Raw genomic sequence first — 25,151 nt, 5'->3', positions numbered from 1 at the left:
CACCCTCTTCTGTGTTTCCATTTAGTTGATAGATATGCCTACTAAATTTTATCTGTTTTATTATTTATTGTAGGTTGCTCTGTTATTAAACCGAGTTTCTCAAACACAAAAAAATACATAATGTTTATTTTTCCACCCTCATATCCCTCTCTACTCCAAAGTGTGTCACATAATATGTGTTTAATTAATGGTATTAGATTGGGAAGATGATGCATTTTAAATATGAGTTTTTGTTTTTACTGGCATTTGTTTTGTTATTAAGTGTAAGCCTGTTAGGATTAATTTATCTTACTAGAACAGTGACATTAAAATGTTGTATAGGGTGAACTTCAGCTTCAAAACTAAACCTCCTTTTAAGGTATAAAGAAAGGGAGCTAGTGATGTGATCCTTTAACCATGTGAATGTCACACACCCATGCTTGCCTTCTGACATCATCTCACTGGATAAAGTAATGTGTATAACAGACTGCTGATGAATATAATCTTAGTATTCTATTTTTAAAACTGACAACATGCTCATAATCTAAAGACCTGCTTTTTAAAGATGAAAATATTTCAACTCTTTCATATCTTAAAAGTTCTCTTTTCCTATACTTAATCTCATATATTTACATTAAAAGAAGCTTTAAAGGAATATTTATTTTGTTCTGCTTTTTAAAAACTTTAAGGTATAAGCTGAGTATAAAAAAATTAAAATGGTACAGAAGAATATATGATAAAAAGTGAAACTCTTCCCTTTCATACCCTTCCCACCCACCTCCCTGTTCTGACAGAAATACCACTCTCCAGCGGTAACCACTAGAAAATATTTATCCTTTTCTGGTATAATTATAAATATAAATGTGTGTGTGTATTTTCTTGGGAATTGTGATATTTAAATGAGCTAAACAAAATGAAGAGTTTACTATTGTGCTCAGTTTATTTGCCATTTATTATACAGTTATACATCATTTATTTACCATTATTACCCAGGATATATTCAAGGAATGTATCATTAGGTGATTTCATCGTTTTGTGAACATCATAGAGTGTACTTACACAATCATTGATGGTGTAGTGTACTACATGTCCAGGCTATATGGTATAGTCTGTTGCTCTTAGGCTATGAATCTGTAAAGCATATTACTGTACTGAATACTGTAGGCAGTTGTAACACAATGGTAAGTGTCTAAACATAGAAAAGATACAGTAAAAATATAGTATTATAATCTTATGGTACCACAGTCGTACATGTGATCCATCATTGACTGAAAAGTCGTTATGCAGTGCATGACTGTAGATGTATATGCAAAAAGGTATTTTTTAAATGAGAATGTGATATATGTGTATATAAATGTGTATGTGTATATATATCTGTGTATGTATACGTATATTGACTTGCAGTTTGCTGCTTTCCACATCCCGATATATCGTAGGATGCTTTCCTTTTCTATACATATCAATCTACTTTTTTTTTGTAGCTGTGTGTGTGTGTGTTTATGTCTAAATTGCCATGTGAAAGACTGCCATGGAATTCTAATATGTGAGATAACGTTTTTTAAAATTAGGGTTGTTATTTCTTTTGCTTATTTGGAAGAGCTATTTAACCTTCAAAGTAATACAAGTAAAACGGGAGTAGCATTTAGAACTACCTAGTTTTAACTAGTCATTACATTTTTTAAAACATGATCATTTTAATAAACAGACAAATTTTTAATACTTGGAGATAATTTACGGTTCTGTTGTAATCTTTGTCAGAATATAATTGTTTATAGCCCTTTTTGAATATTTTAGTATTTGTGTAAGAAAGTCATATAGATTTATTGTAACAAATAACAGATTGATTAACTGAGGATGGACGTGGATTTTAGTAGGCAAACCAGTGACATTATCAAAATCTTTAACCCATCTTAAAATAAGATTTGTATAATAGTATTTGTTTTGCTTGTATAAAAATGTTAAGTTTAACATGTTATACTCATAAAATAATTGTGAACTTAAGATACTGAATGTTTAACTTGATTATAAGTAACAAATTCAGCAAACCTAATTCATCTTAGCTAAAATATAAAGAAGTTACTTGTGTACATAATTAGGAATATCAAATGTTGGATCCTAATTTCAGACAAGACAACCCAGGGGTTGAGACACTGTCAGTTACATGCTGCCACTCTACTTTTCATTCCTATTTTCTTTCAGGTTGTCTTCGTTCTCAGGTAAACACTTTCCATGGGACTAAGATAAGATACATCATCCTTAATACTTCTAGTCTTGAAAAGCAGAGAGTACGCTCTCTTAACATCTTTGTATATGAACTCTGATGTTATTTGGTCATGTTTAGCTAGGCGTTGTGACCAATAGCCAATTAAAAAAATGCATGGATGGCATGGGGAGTCCCAAACCCAATGAAAAGTGTGGTGTCTAATAATTTAGCATTTTATGTGACTGTTAACGCTAATTCTTACATTTTGTAATGTCTTTAACAATTTCTAAACATAGTCAACGATTTGTTCATAATATATAACAAGCCTATGAAATAGGGTAGACTGAATTACATTTTAATGACTTACATTAATATAGGAGATAGGATGTCACCAGTAATAGCTAAAATAGTAGTGACAAAACTGCTGCCTAATGGTTGAAGATTAATTAGAAACTCGATTATTAGTAGAGGCTTCACAGGATGCCCATGTTTTAACTCACTCTGTGTTCTTCTGTTTCTTCTTGTGTCTTTCATAGTATATTAGTCCATTCTCACACTGCTGTGAAGAACTGCCCGAGACTGGGTAATTAAAGGAAAGATGTTTAGTTGACTCACAGTTCCACAAGGCTGGGGAGACCTAAGGAAACTTATAATCGTGGTGCAAAGGGAAGCAAACGTGTCCTTCTTCACATGGTGGCAGGAGAGATAATGAGTTCTGAGTGAAGGGGGAAGGAAGTTCCTTATAAAACCACTGATAGTGAGTTCTCTCAGAGGACTTTTTAAGGGGAAGTCCCTTATAAAAGCAGTGATAGTGAGTTCTCTCAGATCTCATGAGAACTCACTCACTATCATGAGAACAGCATGGAGGAAATGACCACATGATTCAAGTATTTTCACCTGGTTCCACCCTTGACACATGAGGATTATTACAATTCAAGGTGAAATTTGGGTGGGAACACAGAGCCAAACCTTTTAATTCTTCCCTGGCCCCTCCAAAGTCTCATGTCCTCACATTTCAAAACACAAATATGCCCTTTCAACAGTTTCCCAAAGTCTTAACTCATTCCAGCATTAACCCAAAAGTCCAAGTCCAAAGTTTCATTGGAGACAAGGCAAGTCCCTTCTGCCTATGAGTCTGTTAAATCAAAAGCAAGTTAGTTACATCCTAGATACAGTGAGGGTACAGGCATTGGGTAAATACTCCCATTCCAAAGGGGAGAAATTGGCCAAAATGAAAGAACTACTAGAGGCCCCATGCAAGTGCAAAACTCAATAGGGCAGTCATTAAACCTTCAAGTTCCAAAATGTTCTCCTTTGACTCCATGTCTCACATCCAGGTCACGCTGATGTAAGAAGTGAGCTCCCACAGCGTTGGGCAGCTCTGCCTCTGTCGCTTTGCAGGATACAGCACCCCCTTCTGTCTGCTTTCATGGGCTGGAATTGAGTGCCTGTGGCTTTTCCAGGTGCACAGTGCAAGCTGTCGGTAGATCTCCCATTCTGGGATCTGGAGAATAGTGGCCCTCTTCTCACAGCTCTACTAGGCAGTACCCCAGTGTGGACTCTGTGTGGGAGCTCCAACCCCATATTTCCCTTCCGCAGTGTCCTAGCAGAGGTTCTCCATGAGGGCTCCACCCCTGCAGCACACTTCTGTGTGGACATCCATGCATTTTCATACACCATCTGAAATCTAGACGGAGGTTCCCAAACCTCAGTTCCTGACTTCTGTGCACCCACGGGCCCAACACCATGTGTAAATCGCCAAGGCTTGGGGCTTGCACCATCTGAAGCAACTGCCTGAGCTCTATGTTGCCCCTTTTAGCTGCAGCTGGGATACAGGGCACTAAAGACTACACAAAGCAGCAAGTCCCTGGGCCCTGACCAGGAAACCACTTTTTCCCCCTAGGCCTCTGGGTCTGTGATGGGAGGGGCTGCCATGAGGATCTCTGACATGCCTTGGAGACATTTTCCCTGTTGTCTTGGTAACTAACATTCAGATCCTTGTTACTTGTGCAAATTTCTGTGGCCAGCTTGAATTTCTCCTCAGAAAATGGAGGAGAAATTTTTCTTTTCTGTTGCATCATCAGGCTGCAAAGTTTTCAAACTTTTATGCTTTGCTTCACTTTTAAACATAAGTTCCAATTCCAAATTGTATCTTTGTGAATATATAAAACTGAATGCTTTATAGAGCAACCAAGTTACCTCTTGAATGCTTTGCTGCTTAGAATTTTTTTCCGCCAGATATCCTAAATCATTTCTTTCAAGTTCAAAGTTCACAGATCTCTAGTGCAGGGGCAAAATGCTGTCAGTCTCTTTGTTAAAGCATAGCAAGAATCACCTTTATTCCACTTCCCAACAAGTTCATCATCTCCATCTCAGACCATCTTAGCCTGGACTTCATTGTTCATATCACTATCAGCAATTTGATCAAAGCCATTCAACAAGTCTCTAGGAAGTTCCAAACTTTCCCACATTTTCCTGTCTTCTGAGCCCTCTAAACTATTCCAGTCTCTGTCTGTTACCCAGTTCCAAAGTCACTTCCACATGTCATGTATGTTTACAGCAGTGCCCCACTCTCTGTGGTACCAGTTTACTGTGTTAGTCTGTTCTCAGTACTATAAAGAACTGCCCGAGATTGGATAATTTATAAAGGAAAGAGGTTAAATTGACTTACAGTTCTGCATGGCTGGGGAGACCTCAGGGAACTTACAATCATGGTGGAAGGGGAATCAAACACATCCTTCTTCACATGGCAGTAGGAGGGAAAAATGAGTGCCAAGCAAAGGGGGATGCCCTTTATAAAACCAGCAGATAGCGTGAAAACTCACTGTCAGATGAGATTGGGTGTGTTCAGGGTGATATGGTCATAGACGGAACTCATTATCATGTGAACAGCATGGTGGAAACCGCCCCCATGATTCAGTTATCTCCACCTGGTCCTGCCCTTGACACGTGAGGATTATTAGAATTCAAGGTGAGATTTTGGTGGGGACACAGAGCCAAACCATATCACATACAGAAAAAGCTAAAGAGATTAATGTTTACCTTAGGGTTTGGTTATGTAAATTAGGAGATAACTAGTAAGGTAGTCATCACAAGAAATTTGTATCAAAGTCATTCTTATAATATTTTGAGATCTATATGTGAACTCTTAGTGATTAACAGTAAAAGTATATTTCTTTGATAATCCAAAATTTAGAATTCTATTACTATCTTCTTTCTTATTCCCAATATATATGTGAATTTAGTTACACATAGAAAGTTTAATCACTGCTTGGGATAATTCTGATTCAAAAGGTTTTTCATTTAAGACTGATTAAAGCCCTCTTATACAATCCTGGAAACAACCTGAAAGCATTTAACCATTGTTGAATTCCATTTACTATCTCTGGAAAATAGGCACTAATTAATAACAAATATACTGTGTTTCTGCCATAATTGTTCTTTTTAGTTATTTATGATTTTCCAGTTTCCAGCTGATTCAGCATCTTTCTCAAAAATTTTTCTTGCAATTGAAATGCATCAGCATTAATAATCAGAAAATGATACACCTCTATACACTTTTTAAATTGTGCATGTTTGTTTTTTAAGATTATAATACCTTCGAATTTTGTTTAACTTTTTCACTAAAACTGCTAACTCTAGGAAATGTTAAGTGGTAAATGGTCATATATTTTTCTGGTCTGAGAAGGTAGATAATTTGAAAATTAGGCCGAGCACGGTGGCTCAAGCATGTAATCCCAGCACTTTGGGAGGCCGAGACGGGCGGATCACGACGTCAGGAGATCGAGACCATCCTGGCTAACACGGTGAAACCCCGTCTCTACTAAAAAATACAAAAAACTAGCCGGGCGAGGTGGCGGGCGCCGAGTAGTCCCAGCTACTCGGGAGGCTGAGGCAGGAGAATGGCGTAAACCCGGGAGGCGGAGCTCGCAGTGAGCTGAGATCCGGCCACTGCACTCCAGCCCGGGCGACAGAGCGAGACTCCGTCTCAAAAAAAAAAAAAAAAGAAAATTGTGTTCTCTGAATCTATAGTTTTCTACAAGGTTGGCAAGTATGAGAAACATAATGCAGGAAATGAGAGTCAAGTACACACTTACGGGAAAAAACAACCCTTTAAAGGACAAGACTTTGTATATTGGTAGAATTTTACAACCTTTCATTTTATTAACATTCACTGTTCCTGTAGCAGAAGAATGGAAATACTGCCTTTTTAAGCAGTTGAGTTGATATGTGTAAATTATAATTTAAGAAAGTGACATTTTTTCCCAGTTTAAAAGCACAATATTTTGTATGTTGATATAAACAAATTCTAACTTTAATTTTTCTATATTATTTATATTTGGATATTCCCAAGGATGAAGTAATCATAGCTAGTGACCATAGTTTTCTTTCTTATTCATGTATGGTACCACATAGTGATAATGCTAGTATTCTGAAATATGTGAGAAATCTTTAAAAATAATTATTTATTTTAAGTAGTGAAAGTGCAGTTGTTTATGTTTTCATTCTTTGAAATGGGCAGTTTTTTAATGGTATATTTTTAGTTAGCAGTTCTGGAGAAAACAATAGTTAAATTTTCTTATTTGTTTTATGTATATATATAGCCAGGGTACAGTTCTCCAGACTCTTGATGCCACATTTGAGGCTGGAGAAATGAAATAAGATGGTAATATTCAGTTGTTTTTTTACTTCCCCTCATCCCCAACCCTGTGTAAATAATTTCAATATAAAATTGTAGTAATGTTTTTCACAGTGGGCTCTGGCCTCACGCTGGTTTGATCTGATTTCCAGCTTTACCACTTAATTACCTTTGTGGCCTTAGGAAGTCATATTAACCTCTCTAAGCCTCAATTGTTTTCATGTACAAAATACTACTAGGGTTGAGAAGATTAACAGTCAATAATTGTTACTTCTGTGTATATTCATCAATACTATATATAAAACTGTTCCTACATGGTGTGATACATGTTTAATTGTGAACATTTATAAAATACACAAAAATGCAGAGGAGAATAAATTATCTGTGATTCTGCTTTCTTTTTTGTTGTTAAATTTTTGGTGTTAAATTTTAATGTATACACTTTTTTTTAAAGTGTGTCTTTAAGAAATGTATCTTACGGAATCTTTTCCCTACTTAGCAATAGATTATGCATATTTTTTCTTATATATTATTTTAATAGCCTCATAAAGTTCCTCCTTTACAAACATTTTATTTCTGTTTCTTTAATGTTGTAAATAATGTCATAAGCATCTTGTACTTGAACCTACTTTATATTAATAAAATAATTTAAAATACATAAATCTCCAAAAGTGGATCTTGATCTTAGTGCATCTTTCCAATTTAGCTTATAAGATATTTTCAGTTTTCAATCCCATTACCAATATATAATAATATTTAAAATAATATTTTGCAATATATCTAAAAACAATATTATAGTAATATACAATATTTTAAACTATTTTTTGAAATATTTACAATAATAAAATAATGTTATACAATAATATTTAAAACAATATTTTGCCATTTTTGTGAGTTTTAAGTAGAACTTTGCAATTCATTTGAGTTGGGTTTTAGGATAAATGAATATATGTCATATTTATTTGTCAATTATATTTCTTCAGTAAAATCCTTGTACATTTTCTTTGCCTGTCCTTCTTTGCGGTCCTGAGAAGTCTTTCCTCAATTTGTTTCAATATAAGGATCTGTATTAGTTTGCTAGGTGAAGATGGAATGCTATGAGCTGAATTGTGTCTCATCAAAATTTGTGTGTTGAATTTCTAACCTCCAATACCTCAGAATGTGACTGTATTTGGAGATAGGGCCTTTGAAAAAGGTAATTAAGGAAAAATGCGGTCATATGGGTGGGTGGGCCTAATCCAGTATAACCTCTTAAAAAAGTGTAGATTAGGAGACAGACATACACATAGGAAGATACAGAAAATAGTCATATGTAAGGCAAGGAGAGAGACTTTGAAAAAAACAACCCTGCCAACACCTTGATCTTAGACTTCTGGCCTCCAGAGTTATGAAGAAGTAAATTTCTGTTGTTTAAGCCACCCAGTCTGTGATATATGTTATAGTAGCCCTAGCAAACTACATACAGTGCCTTAACCTTTTTCTTACTGTACTTGTTGTAAATATTTTTTACTAACACATTATGTCACTTTTAATTTTAGGTATATGGTTGGTTTTTTAGAGGTATAGAAGTTTTATCTCAAAACTTAGAAATTTTTATGTTATTGTTTTAAATATGTATATATAAAAATGCATTCTTTTAAATTTTTAACTACTTGCAATACTGTACAAGACAGTAAAAACAAAAGAAAAACATTATTTATACTCTTTGAAAGTCTGAAGCCTCTTTGTTCGTCATATCAAAATTTTAAGGAATACCAGTATTGTAATAGCAGTGTTGCAATATCTGATAGCAGCTATTCTGGTCCTGTCTCCTATCCTATTGTATTTGGGACCTCCTCCCCTCCCCTTTTTTCCTGTAAAGAAAAAATTGGACAGGAAATTTTTATAGTTATTCTACCAACAGGGTAGTAAACTTCTATGATCAACTTTTTCTTAGGGTCCATTCTTCTCATAGATGTGATGTGATATGTTGATCACTTTGGTTGCTTTATACTGTATGGTTACAGTGTTTATAACTTCATACTGAGAAAGAATATTATTAGCACTTTGGAGACCCTTCTTGGTCTTCAGTGTTAAATACATGATTTATCTTCTCTTTAATCCATTTCAGTTAGCCCCAATAAATCAATTAAGGACATTAGACATAACTTTTAGGTAAAAGTCAATTCTCCAAACTCATACCTAGATTAAACAGGCATATATTCATCCAGGTGGGATCCATATAGCTAGTATTAGACCACCGCTCTCAATGAAAACTAGGAAAACCTGTTTGAAGGCAGCAGGCAGCTGCTCGGGCAACAATAAGTGCAGATGCCAACCTTTCAGAAAAGGGAGAATCTTGTACAAGTAAGCTGCTTCAACAACTTTTTCCCAGGGGACACTTGCTGATGTTAAGTGTGGGCAGGAAACAGGATTCAGGCGTTAGGCCCAGGAATACTGTTGCTGAAAGACAAAGAAAACAGCACAGAGGTTTTGGTGGAGTCCTAGGTGCATCAAGCGTGAGGAGATTCTCCCCTCAATTCAGTTGTTTAATCCTGGGGCTACCTGGGATGAGAAACTTAAAACCTAAGTGGAAAATCTTTGAAAATCAGGAATGGAGTTTGCAAAACAAAAATTAAATTTTTCATCTGCCTTGTACGAGGTTTCTTAACAATAGGCTTTCAGTTGAAACTTCAGGTGGCAAGCAGAAAGCAGAGGTAGGCCTGGTCTTACCAGGACAACCCCCTAATGTGGACTCAACACCATCTAGTGGCTTAACAGAAAGAAGGCTGAACCTTCTGTGGAGACAGATAACACCATCAAATCTTTGCAAGTTTTTGGATACAATCAAAGACTGAGGAGCCACCAAAGGACAGGATTACGTGACTGAAAGGGAAAACAGCTAATAACGGATCCAGAGATGATCCACATCATTCAGGTGTATTAGATGAAACCTACTTTCAGTAACAACTATGTCATGAACTTAGAGGATGTATGGAAGAAATTGATGTGAAATGGAAGAATTTCATTAGCACATTGGAATGACTAAAAAGATTAAATGGAAATTCAAGAAGAGAATAATACAGTATCTAAATTTAAAAACTCATTAGATACATGTAATAGAAGATTAGACACATCAGAAAACAGGTTATAGAAAATATTCAGCTGAAGCATTGAGATAAAAGAAAATGGAAAAAAACAAAAGAGGATTTACAGATTTGTGATACACATGAAAAGATCTGGCATACATTTAATTGAATTACCAGAAGGAGAGTTTGGACAGAAGTAGTTTTGAAAATATATTGTATAGAATTTTTCAAAACTGCAGAAATAGATCAGCCCAGAGATTTAGGAAGTTTTGTTTACCCTAAGCAGAATAGCTACAAAGGAAACCACACCTAGAAACATTGTAATAAGATTGCTGGAAACCAAAGCTAAGGAAAGATGTCTTAAAAATAGAGTCTGAGAGGCTGGGCGCTGTGACTCATTCCGGTAATCCCAGCACTTTGGGAGACCAAGGCAGGCGTATCACTTGAGGTCGGGAGTTCGATACCAGACTGACCAACATGGAGAAACCCTGTCTCTACTAATAATACAAAATTAGCCAGGCTTGGTGGCATGTCTGTAATCCCAGCTACTAGGGAGGCTGAGGCAGGAGAATCGCGTGAACGAGGGAGAGGGAGGTTGTGGTAGCCGAAGGGTGCGGTGAGCCGAGATTGCGCCATTGCACTCCAGTCTGGGCAACAAGAGGGAAACTCCGTCTTAAAAAAAAAGGAGTCTGAGAGGCCCAGTGCGGTGGCTCATGCCTGTAGTCCCAGCTCTTTGGGAAGCTTAGGCAGGCAGGTCACCTAAGGTCAGGAGTTCGAGACCAGCCTGGCCAACATGGCGAAACTCCGTCTGTACTAAAAATACAAAAATTAGCTGGGCGTGGTGGCGGACACCTGTAATCCCAGCTACTCCGAAGGCTGAGGTAGGAGAATCGCTTGAACCTGGGAGGCAGAGCTTGCAGTGAGCTCATATCGCGCCACTGCACTCCAGCTTGGGTGACGGAGTGAGACTCCGTCTCAAAAAAAAAAAAAAAAAAAAAAGAGTCTGAGAAATAAATGACATTCAAAAGAGTCAGCAATGACTCTGATGGCAGACTTCACAACTGAAACAATGGAAGCCATCTTGAAACTGTTGGAGGAAAATAGCAGCTAACCTAAAATTCTAAATATCCAGCAAAATATTCTTCAAACTTGAATGTAAAAAAAAAAAAATCATTTCCAGAGAAATAAAAAACAAGAAAATCATTACCAGCAACCTGGTCTAAAATTAAATCAAAACACTAACAAAACAAGTCAACAGCAACAACAGAGTTCTTCAGGTAGAAGGAAGATATCCCATTAAGGAACCGTTAAAATGATGAATAATAAAAAGGGCAAATATATGAATAAATATAAATTGATATTGACTGTTCAATTGATAAATACTGTTCAAAAACAGTAATACAGTATAGTTTTTAAAAGATAGAAAAAACAATTGTAAAGTGAAATGTGAGGGGAGAAAGTAAAATTAAAGTGTGAGATTCTGGCATTATTGAGGACATTGTGAAGTGATACTTTTTGTTAGATGAGTCAACAATGCATGTTGTAATCTTAGTAGTAGCCACTAAAAGAACCATTTTTAAAACAGTAAATTATTGAGAAGGAAAATGGAATAATAGAAAACAAATGAGTTTAAAAGGCAGGAAAGATAAAAGATTAAAGAAACTTAAAACTGGCAGAGCAAATGAGAAATAGTAAGATGATATAAATAAAGCTGCCTATTTGAACAGTAGAATCATAGTTTTCAAAATATTCCATAAAAATACCTTATTTTGCAGTGTAAACATATAATGTATATAAATATGTAAAAATATACAACACATACATACTTGTTTTGTTTTTCTGACAGCTTCTTTGTGATATTGGCCACAGTGAAGAAAAACTGGGCTTTAACTATGAGGATATCATAATTTGGTAAGTGTAGTTCATTTCCCTCTCCCATCCCTTCCAGATTTTAGTAATTTTAATTTTAGTAATTTTAAACTAGAAATAGAATAATACAGCACCTCATATTTGATTTCATAGAAACAGTTGCTTGAACATTAGAAAAATTTAAGAGCTACAGTAGTTTTATTTTTGTGAGTCTTCGTGATATTTTCTAATTACTAAATATGGGGAACCAAAGTGAATGTTCAAAAATACCTGGACTTCTATAATTTAAACTTTTAAATTAAATCTGAAATTTACAGACTAAATTTCTCATATTATTCCCAGGAACAAGAGGAACCTATAACTCTAGGTCTTACCTAAGAGAAAGTGGTGCTTACAACAGACTTGATTTGCCCATGCACACTAGTAGAGGCATGTTATATGGTTTTATAACTATCTTTTAGGTACTCTTAGGAATTAAAATTGATATAAAAGGTCTGTGCCTGCTATTGGTGTAAATTATTTTTATCATTGATTTAAACCAATGATTTTTGGGAGAGGTATGGAACAGGTAGCCAGAGAGAGGATATTTGATTGTAGAGACACAAATGGTATAGCTTGAAAAAGGTGTATTTAATTTTCCATTGTTTATATAAAATAAAGAACAGAAGGTAAGAACTCAGTAACATTTTCTTGATTGGCAAGAATGTACTAAGGAGGCACAGATTTAAAAAAGCAACACTAAGTGAAATTGTATGGGTTGGAGTGAATAATTTTTATATATGTAGAATGCTCTTAGATAGAATTCCGTTCATGACTAGAATTTTTGCATATTTTGGCTGAGGAATAATTTGGTAATATAATTTTGTGTGTATTTGAAACCGTGCAGCAAAACTTCTATTTTGTTTGTTTTCATACAGTTTGCGGTTAGCTTTATTAAATGAAGCAAAAGAAGTGCGAGCAGCAGGGCTACGAGCGCTTCGATATCTCATCCAAGACTCCAGTATTCTCCAGAAGGTGCTAAAATTGAAAGTGGACTATTTAATAGCTAGGTAAATTTCCTAGAGTTGTTTATATGTTTTTGAAATTTTGTGTTGAGTTTTTAGCACGTCTACCATAAAGTGTACAGATTTTTACTCTAGTATAACCTTGATGCGTTTTGCATACACACACACACTCACACACCCCCCAAGTAACAAGATTTAGATCATTTTCAGCGTCCCAGTAAAGCTCTGTTATACACTGCAATCAGTTGTAAACATTATTCTAACTTTTCCCATTGCACACTAGTTTTTCCTCTTCTTGAGCATTGTGTTGGACGTATACAGTAATTACTCTTTTTTTCTCATTATTATCTTTGAGATCCATCTATGTTTTTTTGTTTTGTTTTTGTTTTTTCTTGCTGTGTAACATTTCATTTTATAAATAGACCACAATTTATTCCATTCTGTTGAAGCTTTTCTGGGTTGTTTTCAGTGTTTGACTATGGAATAAAGTTGCCCTGAATATTCTTGTAGAAGGCTGCAAGAATATTCTTATAGAAGAAGAAATGCACTCATTTCTCTTATGTATATGTAGAACTAGAATTTCTGGGTTATAAGATACATGTATGTTTAGCTTTAGTAGATATTGCTGAAGAGTTTGCTAAATGATTGCACTGATTATACGTCTACTATTATGTATAGGAGTTTCAGTCTCCCCGTATCCTCATCAACACTTGATATTTTCAGTTTTTGGTTATATCGTTTCTTGTGTGGTTTTCATTGTGGGGTCTCATTGTGGTTTTAACTTGTGTTCCCTGATGAGTGATGATGTTAAGCACTTTTCATTTGCTGGTTGAAAGTTTGGGTATCCTATCTTTTACTCATTTGTAAATTGGATTATCTTTCTTGTTATGTAGGAATTCTTGATATCTTCTGGATATGAGTCTTTACAGATGTATGTATTGAAAATGTCTTCTTTCAGTTCGCCTTGCCTTTGCTTTGCCTCTGCCTTGCCTCTTCACTCTTTTAATGGGTCTTTGATGAACAAAAGTTCATAATTAGTGAAATCCAGAATGCTTTTTGGTCTATTTGGAAGAGATCTATGTTTTCTTTTAAAGGTTTTATTCCTTTATACGTGTTTAAGTCTTTGAACCATCTTACTTGATTTGATCTCATTTGATGGTTGTGTAAGGTATGAGATAGATGGCGAGTCATGATTCATTTTTATCTTTGTGAATATCCAATAAAATTAGCACCTTTTATTGAAAACATTTTCATTTCACGTCTAGATTTGTGTCACCTTTTGTTGTAAATCAGGTAGTTCAGTAGCAATCTATTGTTGGGTTCTCTATCCTCTTTAGTTGGTATATTTGTCCTTGCACTGGTTTCTCAACTGTTTTAACTACTGCAGTTCTATAATATGTCTTGATACCTGTTAATGTGAGTCTAATTTTGTTTCTTCAAGACTATTTTGACTAATCTGGGTTCTGCATTTTCATATAAGTTTTAGAATAAGATAGTCCATATCCACACAACTTGCTGGGATTTTAGTAGGGATTGCATTAATGCTGTAGATCAATTTGGGGTAAATTTACATCTTATTATTGAATTTTCTAAACTTTTATTTATTGGAGACTTTGATTTCTGTCAACAGTATTTAGTAGTGTGTGTTTGTTTTTTGCAGAGGTCCTGAACATATTTATTCAGTTTATTCTAAGATATTTTTATGATAGTATTAATGTAATTTAAAACTTATTCTTTTCTGTTTTTGTTACTAATATACAAAAAAATTGAGGGGAGATATTGACCTCTTATTTAGCAATCTTGCCAAATTCACTTTTCAGTTCTGGTTGTTTTTAGATTACTTTGGATTTTCTATGTGTATAAGCATTAATTATAGATGATGTCCATTTTATATCTTCCTTTCCAATCTTTATCTTTTTCTTACCTTACAACATGAGTTAGAATATTGCACTGAATAGGAATGATACTAATGGACAAGTTTGTTTTGATCTTGAACTCAGGTGAAGAGCATTCAGTATTTCACCATTATTTATACTTTCTATAAGCTATTACTAGATTTTCTTTATATTCCTAGTTTGCATTCTTTAAATAAACACCACTATTTGTGATATATTGCCCTTTTCATATATAACTTAATATCCTTTGCTAATATTTTATAGATGTTTGCACCTATGTTCATGAGAGGTATTGACCTTTATTTTTCCATTCATCTGAAGTCTGTTTGGTTTTAGTATTGGGAGTATGTATGTTTGTTTTATAAAACAACTAGGGAAATGTGGCCTTGTTTTCATTTTACTTGGAAAATATATGTAAGATATGTTTGTTTGTTTGTTTTGTCCTACATGATTATAATTCATTAATGGATCTCTCTGGCTGGGTTTTCTTTTTCAGCCTGTTATAAAATTATATAGACTCAATTATTTTTCACCTATATAGTACTTTCTGACTTTTCTTTTTCTTGTTTCAGATTTTGAAGCTTTGTTGTTACTTCATGTTTAGAAGTGCTAAATCTTCATGTTGGGCTTAATCCTTTTGTAATTATAAAATAACCCTCTTTATTCCTAGTAATACTTCTTTTATGAGTGTTCCTGTAATCTAATAATACATTACCACCTTTCTTTTGCCTACTGTTTGCATGGTATACCTTTTACCATCCTTTTACTTTTTTTTTTGGTTTTTACATTTAAGTGTCTCCCCTGTAAATATCATACCGTTTTTTCTTTTTTTAATATCTGGTTTGACCAACTTTGTCTTCTTACTGGAGTATTTAGACTATTTATGTCTAGTGGTTTATTATGTGCATGATTTATGGACTTTGTCTAATGTAATTATTTGTGTGTATTTATGAGTTTGTTGTCTCATTACTAGCTTCCTAATACTTGAATTTGTTTGCTATGTGCATGATTTATGGACTTTGTCTAATGTAATTATTTGTGTGTATTTGAGTTTGTTGTCTCATTACTAGCTTCCTAATACTTGAATTTGTTTGCTATCTTGGTATTTCTATTCTATTTGTCACGTATGTTCTTTGTTCTTGTATTTCTCATTTTTTTGCTTCGTTTGAAATAACAGTTTTTTTCCTCTTTTAGTGTCTTGGCTATGAAGTCTTTCCTTCTTTTTAGTAGTTATCCTAGAGATTGGAACATATATCCTTGATATATTTAGTTCTGCTAGTCATCTTTTGTCTGTAAATCCCTCTATTTTGCCTTCATGTTCAAAGGCTGTTTTCATTACCACTTATTTATTTTTTAGTGCTTCGGTTATTGTCTTCTGGATTTCGTTTTCTTCTTAATTTCTTTTCTTTTCTCTTTTTTTTTAAATAACAGATGAACAATAAGTAGCTTCTCTTTCTTGTTATGTAGGAATTCTTGACGTCTTTGAGATTCTTTCAGATGTATCTTTTTACCTCTGGCTGCTTTAAAGATTTTTTTTTTTACTCTGTTGTATATTCTGCCCTATTGACTGGTACTCCATCTATACACATGTTGGATCTTTTTACTGTCCCACGTTTCTGATGCCGTTACTGTATTTTTCAACCTTTTGTTGTGGTTAATCTTTGTATTTCAGTGTGCTTACTTTTCTACTTACCTGTTTATTAAAAACCTTTCATCCTGCTAGTACATGACTGATGAATTCTTAATTTCAGTTCTTATTTTATTTATTTTAGGGTTTTTTCCCCCCTGTTTGTTTGAGATGGAGTGTTGCTCTGTCGCCTAGGCTGGCGTGCAGTGGCGCTGATCTCAGCTCATTGCAACCTCCCTCTTCTGGGTTCAAGTGATTCTCCTGCCTCAGCCTCCCGAGTAGCTGGGACTACCGGTGCGCACCACCACGCCTGGCTAATTTTTTTCTATTTTAGTAGAGACGGGGTTGCACTGTGTTGCCCAGGCTGATCTCGAACTCCTGAGCTCCAGCAGTCCACCCGCCTCGCCCTCCCAAAGTGCTAGGATCACAGGCCTGAGCCACTGTGCCTGGCCTATTTTAGTTTTATTTAAAGATTTCAGGTCTCTGCTTTATTTCTTCATCTTTTCTTCTGTTTTCTTTAGCATATTAACCACGGTTATTTTGAAGTCCCCTCTGACAACTCCAATATGTGAATCACCTGTATTCTATTTGTAGTGCCATTTTCTTTTCTTAGTTTTTGGTTCTTGGCCCTTTGTTTTAAACCATGCCTCATATTGTCTGATAGAATGGTGAACATCGGTATTCAAAATTGTTGGGGCTGGGCTTGGTGGCTCATGCCTGTAATCCCAGCATTTTGGGAGGCCAAGGCGGGGCAGATCACTTGAGGCCAGGAGTTCGAGACCAGCCTGGCCAACGTGTGACGAAACCCCGACTCTATTAAGAAAACAAAAATTAGCCAGGCACGGTGGCACGCGTCTGTAATCCCGGCTACTTAGGACGCCGAGGCACCAGCTCTGTCTCAAAAACAAAAAATCCAAACAAAAAAAAAATAATTATTGTCTCAGGATCATGTTATTTGCATTTTAAGAGAATTAAGTTTTGTTCTAGAATGTTGGCTTATTACACTGATTCTGTTAAAGTTTGGTTTTAGATTTGCCTTTGCTCCTAGAAGTGGCTATTTAGGATCTCAGAGTGGATATATTGAGCAGAATCTTTTCACCTTAACCAGTCTTTAACCCTAACCTATTTCTTAGAGTATTGTGTTTCTGCTGAAATCTATACTCTGTTCCTTTGTTTCTTAGAGTGTAATTCTGCTTTTGCACAATGTAGATGTTGACAAGTGTCTTAGAGAGCACTGCATGCAGATTTTAGCTCATTTTCTTCTGTTTTCTTCTCTCAGGGATTTTACCCCTCAAGTCCCAGCTACTTTGGCTGCCCTGATGTTAAACCTCTGTCTTTTCAGGACAGCCTGATTTCTGCTTTCTGTTAGAACTCTGCCCATGAGGCCAGGGATTGACATTGATAAATGCACCCAGGGAACAAATGTGGTTGAATGTGGAGCTCCCTGTGCTTCTTTTTTCAGAGATTATTCTTCATTGCCCTTTTAACAGTTGTTTTATACTGTAAAGTATTTGTTTTTTTTTTTAAAACCTTTATGGTTGTTTTTGGCAAGACAGTCAGAACCTCCCATCTCTGTCATGACCAGGAATGGAATTCTAAGTCCATTTGTATTTTAATAGAATTGCCTTAGATTAATTGTATTCAGATAGAAGAAATGCTTTTTGAATCGCAGACTATCTATATATAAAGCATTGATTAGAATAATGAACTGTCTAAATACAAATGCTCCTACATAAACAAAAGACTTTCAAAATTGGATAATTTAACACATTTTACAAAGAAATGTCAGTTTGGTGGTATTTGTTTGGACATCAATATTTGAAGTGAATTCAGAATTCAAATTATATTTTGGTGAGATAGAATTTTTATGGATAGTGCCTAATTTAGTTTAAGCCCCGGTCAAAATTGCAATTAAATGAAAAGAGCCTTAAACTATTTTTCCTTTACAATTTTTATAAAATGTCTGAATTTTATCAGAGAAAAGTGAATTTTTTTTAGTAGACTTTTAATACTTTGTTTATTGTTCTTTCTCTATAAATAGATGTAGTCTTATCTTATAAATTACTTACTATACTGTTCTTTCCTGAGGTTTTAAAAGAAAAAATTGGTCTTTTAATTGACAGATATTTATCACTAGAGATGTATGCGTTAATTAAATGAATATATGTTGGTACTGAGAAATCATATACCAAAACTTTAATATACCATATTGACATGGTGAAAATGGGTTTCATCAAGCAGTATTATGATACAAAAAGTTGTTTAATAGAATTTTATCAATGATTAATATTTTGTGTATTGTTTAGGTGCATTGACATACAACAGAGCAACGAGGTAGAGAGGACACAAGCACTTCGATTAGTCAGAAAGGTATGCTCTATGTGTGAGAGTAAAAGGCAAATTTATGGTTTTTATGTTAATATTTACATTTTTAGATTAGACTGTTTTATGAAATCTTGATTAAGATTAAAGACTAAACTTTTATTAAACATTTTTATTAAAGTTATATATTAAATAAATTCATTAAACTTTGAGGTAAACAAATATTTTGTGGAATTATTCTATGTGATTGGGTATAGCTAGAACAATATTTCTTATAAAATGTTTATTGTGAAGAATATTTCTTCCTTTAATAGACATGTAAATGTAGTTACCGCTTTGATAAGTTACTGAAGAAAGAGGATTACTTGCTCCCCATCCTAATTTTCTCTTTATTGCATACTTAGAGTTTATAGTATTAAATGGAAGTCACAAATAGTTAGAAGTTCATTGTTTTAAAGGTGAATTTGGATACAGTCTGTGGGCAGTTGCAATAAACAATTCAGGCCCTTATACAGAATAAAAGGTCACAGCCTAAACTCCACAAGAGAGGGTGTTAAGGACAATCCATAATGCTTCTCATGAGAGGCCTTCAGGGAATGCTTTGTTGTTTTACTTGATAACCCTAATGGTGGAAGAAGAAAGTGAACTGAGAGTAAATTTGGTTGGGACACAGCCTGAGTTAGACAAGTATCCCTCATATTTCATCTTAATGTTCATGAATCATAAAGTATATGTTCATTTGCATAAAAAAATCTAAAAATATTTACCAGTTGAATTTTTTAGTTCTTTTTTCCCTCTTCCTATCTTTCAATTCCATACAGGTTCCAAAATGGTGTACTGTTCAGTTTCTGTGTTAGCTAGGGTTCCCTCTTTTTCACTTTTCTTACAATTGTCTACCTTTTGGTTAGTAATAGTACTCACAGGTGAACAAGTAAATGGATGAATTAAGTCTTAAAAGAAGTTTGAAATTCTACTAAGAATGATACTGGAGATAGATTAGGAGACTTGAACTGTTACACTAGGATTGTAATTTGACTTTTCAAATTCAGATTTTAAAAATGTATGGTTTTTATTTATACAATTCTTCCTTCTTCCATGACTGAGAATTCAGGATGAAACAAAATTTGTTTCTGAAGAACCTAGAACAATTTTTTCGTTATTTGGGTTATGTATGTCAGTATTTGTAATATTAGGAACTAAAATATATATTAATATATTTAAAATAATAAACACATTAAATACAAACATAAATAACATTTTTATGAAAACCATATTTTATTTTATTTTTTCAATAATTTTTGGGGTACAGGTGGTTTTTGGTTACATGGAGACGTTTAGTGGTGATTGAGATTTTTGTGCCTCTGTCACCCAAGCAGTGTACACTGTACCCCATATGTAATCTTTTTATCCCTCACCTCCTCCCAAACTCCCCCCACCTCCAGTCCCCAAAGTTCGTTATATCATTCATATGCCTTTGCGTCCTCATAGTTTAGCTCCCACTTAGAAGCAGGGAACATACAATATTTGGTTTTCCATTCCTGAGTTAATTTGACTTAGCGTAATGGCCTCCGGCTCCATCCAAGTTGCTTCAAAAGACATTATTTCAATTGTTTATGGCTGAGTAATATTCCATAGTGTATAATACCACATTTTCTTTATCCACTCATTGGTTGATGGGCACTTTGGAATGACTATATTTTCCAAAAAATAATGAGAAGAGGGCTGTTGTTTCAGAGTTTTGCAACTCTCTTTAATTTTATCTTGATACACAAGTCATTTGGATTATCATATTTGCTTCTGCATTCAGTCTGTTTTAATAACACATGCGGTGGAGCCCCTGTAAAACTTTAGTACACACTTCTGAGAAGATCAGAGTGAAAGGGACAAATGATATTTTTGTATTGCTATGCAGAATCTCTGAAAATATCTTAAGGACCCTCAGAATTTCCTGGTCTACACTTTGAGCATCACCGCTGTAGAGACTGCTGTCAGAAGAGAAGACAATTTCAAATGGATTCAGACAATTAAATTCAATTTTGGATATTTTAGTAAATGTTTTACTTCAATTTTGTATTTTTGCAAAAGTTAAAATTTAAAGTAGCTCAGGTTTTAATTGCTCAAAAATAATTTAATAGCAGCATAACAAAAATATCATTTCATTTGGTTGTCTTCTGAGATGCAGAGTAGTTGACTCACATACCATTTGTGAATCCTAGAACAGGAAAATTGCTGATATTTGGTGGTGGAATATAGAATCGGAGGAAGAATTGTGGCACAGGACTTTTCCTTGGTTTACTCTAAAAGAATTAGAGTGAGAGCACATTTGCCGAACGAACAGTGGCCTCTATTGGCCAGAGAAGCTATAATTTCATTAGTGCTTTTAGCATCTGAGGCACCCTTTTTTTTTTTTTTTTAAAGTAAAACCTTGGCAGCTGTACTACAGGTTGAGTATTCCTTTTCCACAATGCTTGGGACCTGAAGTTATTTCCCATTTTGGATTTTTTTGGGTTTTGGAATAGTTGTGTGTATATGAGAAGATATCTTGTGAATGAGAAGACTTAAATCTAAACAGAATTTATTTATGCTTCGTATACACCTTGTACACATATCCTGAAGTTAATTTTGTATAATTTTTTTTTTTTTTTTTTTTTTTTTTGAGACGGGGTCTCGCTCTGTCGCCCAGGCTGGAGTGCAGTGGCGCCGTCTAGGCTCACTGCAGGCTCTACCTCCCGGGTTCACGCCATTATCCTGCCTCAGCCTCCCCAGTAGCTGGGACTACAGGCGCCCACCACCACACCCAGCTAATTTTTTTTTTTAATTTTTATTTTTAGTAGAGATGGGGTTTCACCATGTTAGCCAGGATGGTTTCAGTCTCCCAACCTCGTGATCTGCCTGCCTCGGCCTCCCAAAGTGCTGGGATTATAGGTGTGAGCCACTACACCCAGCCAATTTTGTATAATATTTTTAAGAATTTTGTGCATGAAACAAAGTTTATGTACATTGAACCATCAGAAAGCAAAATTGTCAGATGCTGAATTTTCTACTTCTGGCTCCTGTCAGTGCTCAGAAAGTTTGTGATTTTGGAGCATTTTGGATTTTTGGATTAGGGATGCTCAACCTGCAGTAGAAATTAATGTTTAATATTATAATTACTGTATCACTGAATTTTTTTGTATGCATTCCCAAAAGTCTTAAAATTTGTAATAAAAGTATTAGTCTATTATATTTTAAAAGATAAGGAAAAACACTTTTTGCTTTAGGATAACTTACACTATGAATAATTAAGGAATTCTTATGTTACTTTTTCTTTTATTTTACTCATCTCATTCATTTGGAAATATTCTGTCTGCTTTTTTCTTTTCCATGTCTCTGATTTCCCCCTTCCAATGCAGGCAGCTCTTTTGTGGCTTTATTTCTCTCATTTTTAATGTAGTTTTTCCGCTAGTCAGTTGTTACTATTCTTTTCTTAATCTTATTGAAATTCTACTTGCCATCTACCTAATTTGAACTGTCTTTTTTTCATATATAATTTCTTTATTCATGTAATAAGGAATTAATACCACAAACTTTTTACATTTGAAAGAGATTCATTGACTGGAATCTCATGCCCTTGATACGTAGCAAGATAGTGGCAAAGCCAGAGCAAGAACCCTCTTCTCCAAAATTTCCAAACCTACATTGGCCCATGAGTTTGAAGTTCAAGCTGCCTACTTTGGCCTTCAGAGCCCAGTTTTGGTTCAGCCAACCATTTCTATCTGACATGTCTTATGCCACCATGTGTAGGCAAACTACCCACCACTACTACCACAATTATTACTTCCTTCCAACTCTTTTCATTTTCAGCCCTTCTCACCTTACATTGATCTTCTAGTCTCAGCTCAAATATTAGATATACCCCTTAGGTAACTCAGTGCTTCTCTAATTCCTTTGTGTCAGTTCCACAAATTTATTACCTAGTCAGGATCTTTAATTTGTTTTATATGTCTGACCTGTCATGCCAGAAGAGATTATTAAACTTTTACAGTTTTAACAGTGACTGCGTTCTATGGCTTCTCCCTTATTGAGCATTCATTGGTTTATGAAGAAAGCATTCTCTGATTTGCACACAGTTTAAGAGTTTCTTTGCATATATTTCCTGAAAAATAAGAAGAGTGATTTTATTTGTAAAAATTTTATGTATCTATTTCATAGCACAATCTGGTGAATTAAGTAAGTATATGTTTACTAGACACAAGATTTATATAGAATTTTATACTTGAAACTTTAGAAATTATCTGTTCATACATATCTTCATTTTACAAATGAGGAAATTGAGGCACAGAGAGGCTTGGTTTAGCCAAGGTAGCATAGTTTATTATAGCAGACTTAAGTCTAAAAACCATTTTGCCTGGTTTTTCAGCAAAATATTTTGCAGAATATATTACATGCATTTTGCTATTTGGAGAAATTTTCTTACAAGCTCCTTATAAGAATAGTAATAGATCAGAAAGTATTAAAAAATAACTTAATGTCATAAAATGTTAGAATTCTTTCACCCAGGAAGATCGATTTCCTATACTTCCTATACCTCCTTCCTTCTCCCTTTCTTTCTCTCCTTTTTCAGTTAATTGAAAAAACTGACTTAGAAATGAATATGAAAGCTTTTGTAGATTCTACAATTAATTAGAGATATGTTTGTTTTATGGTTGTAGAACTGTTGTATAATTTCAGGTGAACTTTGTAATATGTCTTTAAAATGCTGCTTAAATGACAAACCACTTACAACTACTAATCAAACAGATCTTTCTTTTGATCTTCTATAAGACTTAATTGTGTATCTTTCATTTAGTTATATTGCATCCTCTGATTGTTTCATCACATAAGTTTTATTTTATCAATAGGACAATAAATCTAGTAACATCTGGGTCAGATTAATTTTCTGTAATATTTTATTACCATACAAACAAAATATTTTCTTTTATTTCCACTCCAGGAACCTGCCATTTTTAATTAATTTGCAAAATAGTCTTTATTTACTAAACAATAGTTAGCTACATAATTTTCTGTTTTCCAAATCAAAGACATATGTTACCTATTTTCAGTATTCCAAATGTTATTGCCGGTTAGATCTTTCATTTAATGTGAGATTCATCTGAAGTTTTATTACAAGATATTTCCATCAGAATTTTTGAAATATTTAAAATAGATTTGGATTATGAACTCTGCAACAAGCGATGGATGGGGAAGGTGACTAGAGAGTAAGGAGATCATTAGATATCTATTGCAGTAGTCAGAGTGAGAGTGCGGGCCCAAGTAGTCAGTTAATTAGATGAGGAGAGGGGAGTAGAGGTAAAGATGTTATGGAAGTAAATTGGTAGGACTTGGTGATGATGGTATATGGAGAGATGGTCAGGATCGTAAAAGTGCAGTAATATATTGACTACTATTGTCACCTCTGGTTTACTTTGTCTAGGTACTGAAAAACTGTTTAAGATTTAGTCCCTATTCTAGAATAATTTAAAATCTCAGAAACATTTGGTCAATGAATTTATAGTTTGTAAGAAAAAATCTAACACATTTTCCATGGTAATGGCTATTAACATTTGTTACATCAATTATTAGTTATATTAATATTTTGAAATATCCATAAGAAGCAGAAGATTAAAATTGGTACCTAGATCTTATTCTGGATCTTATTCTATGTTATTAACTATTTCAGTTTGGACAAAATAGGTTTAAGAAATGTGTTACTAAAGTAACTTCTTTTTCTGATTTCTTCTGTTACAGATGATTACTGTGAATGCTTCCTTGTTTCCTAGTTCTGTAACCAACTCATTAATTGCAGTTGGAAATGATGGACTTCAAGAAAGAGACAGAATGGTCCGAGCATGCATTGCCATTATCTGTGAACTAGGTCAGAATTTTCTTCAAGTAACAAAAATGTAATATTTTAGAAAGGATATCTAACATTTGATATGTATATATTTTATTACACTTTAAGTTCTGGGATACATGTGCAGAATGTGTAGGTTTGTTACATAGGTATACACGAGCCATGGTGGTTTGCTGTACCCATCAACTTGTCATCTACATTAGGTATTTCTAATGCTATCCCTCTCCTAACCCCCCGACAGGCCCCGGTGTGTGATGTTCCCCTCCCTGTGCTCATATGTTCTCATTGTTCAACTCCCACTTATGAGTGAGAACATGCAGTGTTTAGTTTTCTGCCCCTGTGTTATTTTGCTGAGAATGATAGTTTCCAGCTTCATCCATGTCCCTGCAAATGACATGAACTCATCCTTTTTTAATGGCTGCATAGTATTCCATGGTGTATATGTGCCACATTTTCTTTATCCAGTCTGTCATTGATGGGCATTTGGGGTGGTTCCAAGCCTTTTCTATTGTGAACAGTGCTACAATAAACATATGTGTGCATGTGTCTTTATAGTACAACGAGTTGTAAATATACCCAATAATGGGATTGCTGGGTCAAATGGTATTTCTGGTTCTAGATACTTGAGGAATTGCCACACTCTTCTTCCAAATGGTTGAACTAATTTACACTC

At 34.5% G+C, this 25,151-nt stretch overlaps 1 protein-coding gene across 9 annotated transcripts in view; it reads left to right on the top strand.

Moving 5' to 3' along the window:
* Positions 1-25,151, top strand: part of RICTOR (RPTOR independent companion of MTOR complex 2) — a 128,808-nt gene that overhangs the window by 52,825 nt on the left and 50,832 nt on the right. For all 9 annotated transcript variants that reach the window (XM_050793402.1, XM_050793395.1, XM_050793397.1 and 6 more), the window contains 4 exons: positions 11,736-11,800; positions 12,676-12,807; positions 18,591-18,654; positions 24,373-24,499. In XM_050793402.1, coding sequence (XP_050649359.1) covers positions 11,736-11,800; positions 12,676-12,807; positions 18,591-18,654; positions 24,373-24,499 — 388 coding nt within the window. The remainder of the gene's footprint in view (positions 1-11,735; positions 11,801-12,675; positions 12,808-18,590; positions 18,655-24,372; positions 24,500-25,151) is intronic.

The sequence above is a fragment of the Macaca thibetana genome, chromosome 6 (genome assembly GCF_024542745.1).
Source record: "Macaca thibetana thibetana isolate TM-01 chromosome 6, ASM2454274v1, whole genome shotgun sequence".
In the NCBI taxonomy this organism is placed as follows: Eukaryota; Metazoa; Chordata; class Mammalia; order Primates; family Cercopithecidae; genus Macaca; species Macaca thibetana.
This window is presented reverse-complemented; position numbering and strand designations above follow the sequence as displayed.